The 12810-nt window shown below is 43.4% G+C and overlaps 1 protein-coding gene across 1 annotated transcript in view; it reads right to left on the reverse strand.

Moving 5' to 3' along the window:
• Positions 1 to 216: 216 nt before the first annotated feature.
• The window catches only part of MB21D2 (Mab-21 domain containing 2), a 115244-nt gene continuing 102650 nt past the window's right edge, over positions 217 to 12810 (reverse strand). Inside the window, exon 2 of the mRNA XM_079766404.1 lies at positions 217 to 3816. Coding sequence (XP_079622530.1) covers positions 2552 to 3816 — 1265 coding nt within the window. The 3' untranslated portion in view covers positions 217 to 2551. The remainder of the gene's footprint in view (positions 3817 to 12810) is intronic.

Below are 12810 nucleotides of genomic sequence, written 5' to 3' on the forward strand. Positions count from 1 at the left end.
TGGAATTAATGAAATCAGATAGCATAAACCAGCTTTTAAATAAACTATATGGATACCCTTGATATGTGTCCCCAGAAAGAAAAAGAGCACACACAACTTAGTTTAAATACACTGAAATAGTTTGGTACACCAGTTTAAATTAATTTTGATGAATTGAACCACATTCAAACTGCTAAAAGAACTAAGTGTTGACTCATTTAAGTAGAAAGTTCAATGGGGAGAGAGTTCTCGGACTTGGGAGGGAGGAGGGCAGAGTCTGGTGACTCATGTTACACCCCACACGCCCAATCTCTCAGTAGTATCATCCAATGTCAGCTTCTTCCTCAGGCTGGCTCTAGCCATGATTATGGGATAGCTGGCAGAGTGGCAGAGGCCAGGTGCTTCCTCTTCCATGTCCAGCATGCATGCTCTGCCCAGCATCCCAAGCTGGGATCCTGAGCATGTCCCTGATGGGAGCCGCTTACATCCCATGCCAATCCCTAATTAATAACTGTGGCCAGGGAAATGGTTGTGTCAGTGGGCCTACACCAATCAGGGGAGAGTCTGGAGCTGGGGATAAAGTCATTTCCCAAGAAGGACATAGGTTATGTGGAGGACAGGTAGTACTGGTAGGAAAAAATAGGGAAAGGGAGGAAAGAACACTGGGTGTTCCCTACATGAGCATCTGGCCTCAAAGACAACAGTAAGCCCCAACTTTACTGAAAATTACTGTTGGGATTACTAATAAGGAAATATTTTTCAACCCTAGCTAGTTTGGCTCAGTGGCCTGCGGACTGAAGGGTCCCGGGTTTGATTCCGGTCAAGGGCACATGCCCAGGTTGTGGGCTCAATCCCTAGTAGGGGGAGTGCAGGAGGTAGCCAATCCATGATTCTCTCTCATCATTGATGTTTCTCCCTCTCCCTTCCTTTCTGAAATCAATAAAAATATATTTAAAAAGAAAATAGTTTCCATATTACAAACTAACAATAGCAACAACAACAAAATTCCAAGGCCAGTATGTTTCTTTTATTATGATTTTTTTGTGTGTTTGACTTAAGATGGTTGAAGGATTTCATTTTCATTTATAAACATTACATTAATTCCCATGCAAAAACCCAGGACCGCATATGCCTGATTTCAATCAAACCTGTAGGTCTGGATATTCAAGATCAAAACCAAAATGTTGCTTGACCTTTCCAGTAGTAGACATCATGGTCATCTTTGAGAGATCAGCAGGCCCCCTGACCTCTCAAACACCACAGTTGGCAATGAGTCCATACAAAAACGGAGCCAATGCCTTGTGGCACCTAAACCCGGCAGGAAAATTTGTTCATGAAGACGGGATAGCTCTACTCCAGGGCTGGTGCCCACAGACATGTCCTGGTTCCTGCTCTATAGCAAAATCTGTTTTGGAACAGGCATGATATCTTCTATTTGGGGATTATAAATTCTTCCTGCCAGTTTTCCTCAAAACTTTCAGTAGAAGCAAAAAGACTTTACAAAAAAAGCTTACCTCTATAACCCCCAAAGAAATACATACAAAGACACCTATTCTATCAAGTATATATTTTACCCAGCTTCAGATAAAGTCACTCAGCAGGTATAAAGCTTTAAAAACTTCTTTCAGTAAGATAGGAACCAGGTATATCAAAGATGGCAAAACAGAAGCCCATAATTAAAGGACTAAACAAATGTAAAGAATCATTCCACTGATTGCAAGAAATGGGCTAAATTAAAAAAAGTATGATAGCATTTCAACAGAGGATGTCAACTTATATTGAAACACACACATTGGAACTCTGACAATGTCAAAGATTTCATTAGTGCAAATAACAATTATAATGGTATGTTCTTTAATAAGATTTAAATAAGGCTTCAAATAATTACATACACTAAAACTACCATTTGGGAACCTTAATTCTGTTTGGAAAGTTGTCAAACATACCCTCCAAACCATCCAAAGTTCTGATTTGAGGACAATTACATTCAATGAAGTTGCTCCAAAACAGAATTTGTAGCATTATCACTTTCAAAGTCGACACTGTTTGGTGGGAAGGGGAAACTACTCTGGCCACTGGTCAGAAGAATTCGATCCAGCTAGCATACTGGGTAGTTCCCAGGTTCAGGTGACTCCCAAATATCTGTAGTGAAGACAGCTCATTAAAAAATAAAATAAAATAAAACAAAACAAAAAAATAATAGAATCCTTAGGTGTCAGAATGAGGTCTGTTTCTCTATCCCCATTAACAAATTTGCACAAAGTATGAAACAGAAAAAAGCAAGAGAATTCATGGGCATCTCAGTCTATGGCTCAAGTTCTCCTTAAAAAACGAAACAAAAATGAACTATGGGACAAGAACTATGAACAGTAAACAAAACCAGAGGCAGCGTATGAAATAGTAATATACTGTTTCAGAGCCTGCACCGCCCTGCAAAACAGGAGACTTCCAATGTGTTCTTAACAGATCCAGTCTAGGCTGGAGGTGTAGAAAACGGAAAGACAGCGGCACAGACCACAAGACACATGATGCAAAGTTTTAGAATCAGGACAAACAAAAGGCAGCAAAATGCTCAGAAAAATTTATCATCAATTCTGAAGTGGGGCCTTGTGACATCATCAGGGTTAATAAAGACAGAGATGGACTTCCCCGGGTTCTCAGTCACTAGCTGCTGCAGTTTTTTGGCCAAACGGTCATCAGGCTGGTTGGGGTCCCCTCCGTCCGACTGTGGGGAGGGGATGCTGGTGGTGCTCCCCCGCCTCTGCAGCTCCAGCGTCAGCCGGTTGGCGGCCTTGACATGCTCGATGGCCGTGCGCAAGTGCTCGGCGGGGTCAGAGCGGACGGAGGACAGCTTGCGCGCCTGGAGCATGACCGTCTCCTCCGACAGGTGCTCCAGCATGTTGCACTGAGGGATGAAGTAGTTGGGACACATCTTGTTGACCAGGCAGTGCTGCAGGTCATCGATGAGGCCCAGTAAAAAGTGGGCTGCATAGTCTTCTTGAGCCAAGTAGTTGGCAGGAAGTCTGTCGCAGGCCCAGAGCATCATGCTCCGCAGGTGATAGGGGCTAATAGCTTTGGGCCGGGACAGGAGTTTAATGATGATGGCTTTGCAGGCCTGGTAGGCCTGCATGAGGCTGCTAGAGATGCACTTCTTCAGCTGCACCTCGCTCCTGGCAAAGGACAGCCGCCATTCATTGTCCTTCTTACCCTTGTAGGAGCAAGCAGGCACCAAGTAAAACCCGCTGATGACCTCTTCCTCTGTGATCTTCCCATCCCAGAAGTGGTTCTCCATGAGCCAGCTCTGGGCCACTGCAGGCCAGCCTTTGAAAGACACCACAGGGACAATATCGTACAGCATGCGGCTGCTCCCCACACCCAGGATGATGGAGATGATGGTCCCATTCTTTTCTACCTTCTCCACCTTTGGCATCCCTCGCTGGGGTTTCTTCTGTATCTCTGATAGGACGATGCTGATGGATTCATAGAACCAGTCGGCCACTTTGGTTGGGGAGAAGAAGTAGTTGGTGGCACCATTGATGTGATCCACGATGGTGCAGCAGTCTTTCCATTTACTGATCGTCCCCTCATCAAAGAGCCGGAGGCTCAGCCAAGAGTGGCACAAGGCTGAGTGGCGCATATCGAGCGTCACAGGCTGATTACGGTCATGCAGCTTAAGGGCTGGCACCAGAAGGGTAAAGTCCATATCGTAGTCAGTCCCCCGGGCATAGATATTAAGCTCATCCAAGTCCAGGTCCACCACGCCTTCCCGGACTCCCCCAGAGAGCAGCAGGTACTCATTGGCCACTGGAAGTTTTTGGTCCAGCTTCTGCACCATTCCTAGAAACAGGGAGAGAAAGTACTATTACAGGAAGCACAGACACAAGAGGCTTAGGCATCAATGCAGAATGTGTGGAGCCTCCAAAACCATTGCTCGTTGTTAGTAAAAAATCAAACCTTAGGCCCCTGCACAGACGCAGCTTGAGTGCTCTCTTTTCCAAGTGGGAGAATTATGATAGATTTTTCTCTCTCAGTGGCAGCAGTATCACTTTCACCCATAAACTCCTCTTTCCCCAGTCATTACCTGGACTAATGGTATTGCCACACTCAGTTACCAGGCTGAAAACCTCAGTAAGCTTCAACTTTTCCTTCCCGGATCTCCATCTCTGTTGCCATCAGACAAAGCCAGGCTCTCTGGTCTCTTGCCAAAGCAGTCTCCTCCCCCAGGCTCTCCCGGCTTAAAACAGTTCTCTACACCAGCAAAGGACACTGTGGGCTGTGGACACTAGACGTGGGACACTTTCAGAGGGCAGTGAGGTCACAATTCTTTTCATTGTGCTAAGACACTGTCTTTTCACTGTGTTCACACCTGAACTGATGGTATAAAAGCAATTGGAGGGCAAAGCTGCTTAGTACTAGTCAAGACAATGGCACCCAACTACATGAGCAGTCACTGGATTCTGTGGATTCTGTGCACTAGCATTAAAAAAAAAAATCCAGTTGCACTTAAGAAAATCCTTAATGGAAACAAAAAGATTAGTTTTGTTAAATGCCAACTTGAGCTACCTTTCTTATATCCAGATACCCTGTGTGAGGAAATGGGAAGTAACTGTAAAGTACTTCCTAGTCATACTGACACACAAAAGCTGTCTTTAAGGAAAGCACTCATGTGCCCTGGCTGGGTAGCTCAGCTGGTTAGAGCGTTGTCCCAATACACCAAGGTTTCTAGTTCTATCCCCAGTCAGGGCACACACAAGAATCAACCAATGAATGCATCAATAAGTGGAACAACAAGTCAATGTTTCTCTCTCTCTCTCTCTCTCTCTCTCTCTCTCTCTCTCTCTCTCCCCTATCCTATCCTATCATCTCTCTCTAAAATCAATCAGTAAATAATTTTAAAAAGTAAAAGAAAAGCACTCATGTGACTCTGAGTTGTGGCCTAAATTGGCTGCTTTGCTAAGGGAACACCATTTTTACTTTAAAAACAATTGATAAACTGGATATTCAGACAGTTATTTGACAGACATTTTCATTAAAAATGACCACAATTAGCCTGTCTTCATGAAAATGACTGAAGTACTTATTGACATAAAAAAATGGAGCTTTCAACAAAAATATTAATTTTTAGAAAACTTATCGCATCATGAACTTAACATCTTTCCAAATAGTATACTTTTCTGATGAGACTAGTGGTAATGTAACAGATGTGACTTTTTTTATGATATTCTGAGCTATTTGAGAAAGAGAAGCATGTCTCCAATGTGTATTAAGCAGGCACAGGGGTCTGCATGCAGTAGGCGCACAACTGAAGCTATGACATAAAGACAAATGGCTAGATGGGATTAACAGGGCTTAAACATGAAGTGCTGAGATAAAGGTTAGACATAAGTGACCGTTCTACCAACAACATGCAAATGTCCCCTCCCTGCCCCCTGTCTTTTATAATACATTTACTTGTACTTTATTAGGGGACAGACTACCAGCATCACTCTCTGTGATTTATTTAACAATTTTCCCCACAGATTGCAAAGAACTACTACAAACTCATTACATTATTCACTGAAATTACCTTTAATCAACATCATTTGTTATTCATAGGACAACCCCAATGCAAATAAATAAACCATTTATATGTATTTATGCTAGCACTGTATTTCAGAACTTAACACTCATTTATAAAAAAAGTTCTCATTTCCATTCCTTAAAATCCTATTTTTCAAACAACAGTAACCATGAAAAAGTCTTTTATTTAGTACCATTTCCTGCCACACAGATTGAAATATATAGCAAGCTATCACTTTCTTCTTAAAGCAATCAATATGTTATCCAATGTTAAAGAGTCAACAATTTATCAAAAAGAAAATCCAGTGTACCTGACTTTTTGGGCTCTTTCTCACACACCCAGCTCCTTCTTCAATAAAGAATGGCTTATCTCAGCTACTGGGAGTGCTGTCAGTGTAATCCCTTAATGACTGTGTCAGCTGCAAAGAGCCACCTCAACCACAGTCCTGTCCTGCTGTTGGGTGGGGTGGGGTGGAGGTACACCTCCAATAATTGATCAACATGGGAGGGCCCCAGTTCAGGGTTCTCTGAAGAGTTATCTGAATCCAGAGTCCCCTAAGGCTGACACTGGGCCTGCAGGGAAATCCATCTTCTCCCTCTGCCTGATACTGCTCCCTCCCCTCTCTTCCACAGGCACAGAGCCCAGGGCTGCTCCTTACTAAATATCCTAACTCCATCTCAGGGGCTGCTTCCTGAGGAACCAACCCAATTTAAGACACCACCATACTTAAAAAAAATTTTTTTTAAAGCCGGAAAAATAAAAAAGACACTAACATATTACCCCAAATCCAAAAAAGTCTTCGTTACAAATCGTCATGGAAGAATTACATTCCTTGTTTTTTAAAAGCCAAACATTAACAACCAGGATTTAAAATTATATAAAACTAGGGGCTCAGTGCACGAATTTGTACACTTTGAAAGGAACTGTGGGCCGCGAGGCTGTGGTAGGCACAGGGGCGGGTCTCGGCCCATCCTCCGAGACCCTGCCTGGCCCCTCCCACTGCGACTCCCAGCCCCCTGTCTGCTGGCAGCCCCGCTCCCACCACTGCCACTCCCACATGCTGATGGCATCGGCCCCACTCGCAACCCTGACGGCGCGGAGCAATTGGGGCCGGCGCCAGCAGCGGGTGCAAGCAGGGCCAGCACTGTCAGAGGTTGCAAGGGGCAGCTGCCAGCCCTGATTGCCCCTCAGGGCTGGCAGCCGCCACTCGCACCCGCTGATGGCAGCGAGTGATCGGGACCGATGACGACGGGCACTGGCAGTGGGTGCAAGCGGTGGCGCCGGTGCCAGCTGCAGGTGCAAACAGGGCCAGCACTGGCAGGGGGTGCAAGCTCTGGGCAGGACAGCGGTGCGCTGGAGCAAAGAATTTTTAGTAACCACCAGAGGCTCGCCCCAATGACAGGGACCGGCGCCCCACCTTGGTCTGGTACCCCCAATCACCTGCTCCATCATCCCACCACAGCCAACGTCTGCCATGTTCCACACAGGCCCCCTGGTGGTCAGCGCATGTCATAGCGACCGATTGTTCAGTTGTTCGGTTGTTCCGCAGTTCGGTCTATTTGCATATTACCTTTTATTATATAGGATTATGTAAATACCAAGAGAAAGACTCATTTCTTAATTGTCCCCATGTTTCAGTATCCACCTCATCATTACAATGGCACAAATACTACCACCCCAAGTTGCAGCTTAGAGATGTGAGGATAAATTAGATTGACTTCTAAGAAGCCAGCATAGGTTGTGAAAATCATTTTCACTATTTTATAGAGATACATGTAGGTACTGTTCCTTTAAAAGAGAAACATTTGATAATGAAATAATTTACTCCTCTTTATTTCAAATATTCTTTCATTCTAGTATTTGGAGTGCCATGAACATAAATGGGAAAAAATCATAAAATGCTGTACTGTGATTAGTGATTAAAACCTAAATCAATTAGAAGTGGTGGTGTTATTTGGGTACAACACTGTTATCTCCTCCTAGGCATAAATAAGTCAACATTCTGTATATCCTTTTGCATAGATGGGATCAAACTGGCTCTGAGCACACGAGCTAGATCCTGTCTTTACAACCAGAATAACTCCTGCAGTACCGGCTGGGGAATAATTTGTCTACAAATGTGCCTCTGAATTTTGCCTTTGCATGTCACAAATTTGGATTGTCACAGGTGAGAAAAGCTAAAACTCCCTTCTGCCCTCTGCTGGATTCAAGAAGTTATATTTCTCTACTTACTACACACTAGAGAACTCCCTCTTTCCTCCCAATTGCTGCTGATGCACCTAGGCAAAATGTTGGCCCTTCTTTCAAAAAAGCCGTATCAAGTATTTGCCTAAATGCTAACTTTGAGGAGTTAGGGTAATTTTGGACACCACTTATTCCTTTAAAGTACAGAGAGAACTTTAGCAGCAAATAGAATATGGCTCAGGCTCACTTGCTAAGCTCCTAGAAGTTAGAAACCAAGTCCCTAAGGCCACACTGTTCTGGAAACTAATCCCTTGTGATCCACATTTACATTTGCCCTGCCAGGGCCCATTAGTCTGCAGTTTTATAATTTGGTAACACAAACAGGAGCCTTCCCCAGCATTACGCAAATTCAAATTTAAGTGCCCGTCTTGAAAACTTTCCTGGGCCACGTTTAAGTGAAAATGAGCTGACATCAGCTATTACAGCAGATGGGTTGCCATGCAACTAAAACACAGACAGGGCCTGGGAGGGAAAAAGAGGAGGAAAAAATGCAGTTGTACACTTTGGCTGTGATCAGTTCCAGGGAGTGCCACCTCTGAACTGATCCAAGGATTTCTGTGCATTGCAGGAGGGTAAGATCAAGTGACTCTGCCTGTTTGGCTATTAGTAAATTGTCCAACAAAAGGAAAAAGCACACAGACCACTGAGCTTGTTACAGCAAAGAAAAGGAGATATGGCTAAAAAGCTTATTCCTCTGGGTGGGTCTCCTGTTTTCATAGAAGATTTTCATGTGTCTGCTCTTAAACCTCAAAGTAAAACTGCCTCAATTCCTGTAACTGATTCCTCGATTTCAGTTTATTTCATAATTTCTACTTAAAAAGACCTTCCTATTACTGGGGCCTCTTTATCATCCACTTTGTTCTTTGCTGATTATCTTTAGAATATCAAGTACGGAATGGAACTCTGTCCCTGACTCCTTTATATTCTACTGAATAAAACTTTAGCACATTCCATTGACTGCAAATTACTAACCTCCATCACTCAAACACAGAATGCAAATAACTAACAACAGAGCCCAAGAACTAAGTAATATTTGAAATCAGGCAGGTAGCTTAATAAATACTAAGTAGCTAAGTGAAATTAGTAGTTATATAGATTCATTTTTTTAAAAAAACCCTGAATAGCTCAATAATATTTGCTGTTTTATAAGAAAGCGTTCTTTCTTTTGCCCCAATTTGTGGCACACCAACAAAAGCATCTATCGTGGCAATGACTCTTCAATAGGACAAAGTCCTTCTGTGATTCTGACTTTCCACCCCACTAACCCCTGCAAGGGAGCAGCTTCCATGGTTGTTAATAAACAATATAAAATCTTCCTATAAAAATATTATGGCCCTAGCTAGTTTGGCTCAGTGGATAGTGCATTGGCCCATGGACTGAAGGGTTCTGGGTTCGATTCTGGTCAAGAACACATAACTCGGTTGCAGGCTCGATCCGCAGCCCTGGTTGGGGTGCGTACAGGAGGCAACCATTCGATTTCTCTCTCTCATACGGATGTTTCGCTCTCTGTGTCTCTCCCCCTCCCTTCCACTCTCTGAAAATCAATGGAAAAGTATCCTCAGGTGAGGATTAACAACGACAACAAAAAAATTATGACTTATGATTGAAAGGGGTAAATATTTTTGCCAAGCTTCTCTGACATTCTGAGAAGTAGGCATGGTCACCTTCTTCTAACAAAGTCACCCATTTATGGGTTTTTAATGTCCTCAATTTGGGGAATATTTTAGCATTTCCCTCCGTCATGACCAGAAATCATATATATGAAGTCCCTCATTTTACAGGTGAAATAAAACTGAGGTTCAAAGAGGAAAAATAACTAATTCGAGGTCACACAGCCCTAGTGGCAGATTAACAGTGTTGTCTTATTTCCACATTTGTGGCAAAGGTCAAAATGCACATACATACTGTTCTCCTAAGACAACGACCCAACTTATCATGAATGCGGAATGGCTCTAAAGCAGCGGTTCTCAACGTGGGGGTCGAACGACCCTTTCACAGGGGTTGCCTAAGACATCCTGCATATCAGATATTTACATTACGATTCATAACAGTAGCAAAATTACAGTTATGAAGTAGCAATGAAAATGATTTTATGGTTGGGGGCCACCACAACACGAGGAACTGTATTAAAGGGTCGCGGCATTAGGAAGGTTGAGAACCACTGCTCTAAAGGGAAGTGGCAGAGGTCACAAGGCAAAGTGCCAGCCTTGTGCTTCGTTGGTTAAAGCTGACCTTGGCCAGGCAGAACATGTCTGACCATCCGCATTTACTATAAGAAAGAATGGACCTGCCCTGACTTGCAAGAGGCTGTTAGTACTGTGGTCCTAAACAAACATACTATTAGACACAAGAAATACTGAAGACAGATACCAATAGAGCGTCCCAGGTTTTCAATAATCTGCAGAGTGGACATTAATATCAACAATTATAGTAATGTGTTTTATAAATCAAAGTCAGTTTTACTTGGCATAGTTTCTGAGATAACTGTATGTTATTTGATTTAAATCTTTTAGAAAAGGGGTTAATTCATGTATGTTAATGACCTATTGACCAAATTATACGTAGAAACAGAACTGATTCAAAAGATGCCTCCTCCAATACGTGTTCCTTGATCTCTTCTCATTTTGACACTAATATGTGTGCAAGAGCACTGGAGTCAGAGTATGACAGGCTTAGCTTTGAATCCTACGTTTGTTATTTACTACTTTAGTAAGCCTGTCATGTTATTTAACCTAAGCTTCCAATTCCTCATCTATTTAAAACAAACCAAAACCCTACAAAATTGCCCTTTTAGGGTTGATAGAAAATGTCTAAGCACATAGTAGATATTTAGTTAAATTTCCCATATGCTCTTCCCTTTCTCTACCACCTATGAAACTGATTAACCAAATAGCACCTAGTCCCCCAGATTTGTTTTGAAGATTTACCTGAACAAGATAACCTACCTAAAGCCTCCAGCACACATAGGCACACACATCAGGTTAGATGAAGGGAGACGGATGTGCACTCTCTCCCTGGCCTGGGAATGAATGCCAGCTGCGGTGGAGGCCCTGGTAGAAGGCAGGCTGGATGCCAACCTCCTTGTTCCCTCAGGACCACTGCCCTGTGGAACGAGTAACCCGCCCCCCTCCGTGAAGGGTCTTGATCTGAATTATTACTGCACTTTCTACACCTATTATGGCAGTGGGCTGTGTTCACGGCTTATTTTCCCTCTTACATAACAATGTAAAGTATTTGGCACAGTAAATGGCAAAGAGGCTCGGCAAATGGATACAGAAATGCATCGGCGATGACCAGAGTACCTCTCTCCTCATCTTCAGAAGCAATAATCTTGTGATGGGGATGTTCCAAATAAGTCAACTGTCTCAATCTCCTCCGCCTGTGGCCCAACTGAGTGTGGTTTACACTTTACATTCCTTTCTCATTGGGATGTGTATGCACCACTCTCATATGTAAACAAAATTAATAATAATTCCTTCTTATTATTATAGACTTCACTTGATTTGACCGTTCCCTCATATATGTGAACCCATGAATGTGGTCCAGGTGTGTGTGGAGGAGACACCGTTGATGCCCTGCCCTGCATCCCCAGCCCGCTCTTGACTCCACTTGCAGGTTTGGCAGGTGGTTTCCTGCCAGCTGGCAGCTTCTACCCCCATGGCCAGTGGTTCTGCTCCAGGAACTACCAGAACGTGGAGGGGTGTCAATGCAGGAGAACTGGCATCACTGGGGGCAATTCTCAACCACCAGAGGACGGGAGTCAGTGGGCAAATGCCCCGGCTTCTCCGGACTCTTGTGCAAAAAGTCTAAGATGGAAAAAAAGAAAAATTCTAAGATGGGCTCTGCACAACTTCCCAGGGGGTCTGTACACTCAGCTCAGTAACAGGCCCTTTACTGACTTTTCTTGCTTCTCAGTTTCAACTGCTCTGCTCCCTCACTTGTGCTTCTCAGTATTACCTCCCAAATGAACTGCCACACCATAGTGCTTCTCGTTTCTAAAACTCTGGGTGTGTGCGTGCGTGCATGCGTATATGTGCATGCGTGTGTGTGTGTGTGTGTGTGTGTGTGTGTGTGTGTAGCAGTGCTAGACAGGCTCATCTCTGCTGATAATTCTGGATGAAATCATAATACCTCAGATGTAAAATCGGCCATAAGAATGGAAGCATAAGCCGATGGTACTGAATTACTTGCTCTTTCCCACATCAAGTCATAGATCTAGTATAAGAATCTCACAAAACTAGATCTGAGCACTGTTCTCAAAAAGAGCTCATCAGCTTCCTCCGATCAGCAAACGTGTTTCCCAGTGCATTCAGAGTCAGCACGTGGCCTATTCAATTTCTGCTTTGTTGATAACCCAATTCCTCTCATTTCCCAGAGGACATTCTAAAACCCCTTCCAGGTCTCGAGGACTTTGGACAGGTGTAAATTCATATATCACTTAGAGACGGGCATTTCTTCCCCAAACTACAAAGAAAACAATGGGGAGCAAGGTTTGAGGAGAAGTTAAAACATAGGTAAGTCCAGCTTCCCAGTTTGAGTGAAGCATTGTTCAAATGGACCCTTCTCGTTCATATGTAAATGTCTCAAGCAATATACAGAGATCAAAATACCATTTCTCATTTAGCCTCTGTTTGAGATTAATCTGCCTGTTTCTCTCAGTTGTAGGAGGTATGGGGTGTGGGGGGCAGTTCAAGTGACATATTTAATTGCTCCATTCAATGACCTTTGTCCATACTTTCTTTAGTGTATTATATTTGTTGACCTGTCAGTGTCCCTCTGTCTGATGACCAGTGGATTATCTCCAAACTTAGCACAACAGAAGTCAGTTGAAGGAATAAATGAAGGTACTATAGCCTAAAGACAGAGTTTATGGGAATCATCCAGAATGAAACTGTCAGGTGACATACTTAGACTGACACTGTCATTTACAGACATACTGAGAGACTTCAGAGCAATTATCATATTACATGACAATCATATTACATACTCAGAAGAGATGGAAGGGAGAAGCTAGGAGTCTCTGTGGT

Source organism: Cnephaeus nilssonii (genome assembly GCF_951640355.1).
Source record: "Cnephaeus nilssonii genome assembly, chromosome: 3".
NCBI lineage: Eukaryota > Metazoa > Chordata > Mammalia > Chiroptera > Vespertilionidae > Cnephaeus > Cnephaeus nilssonii.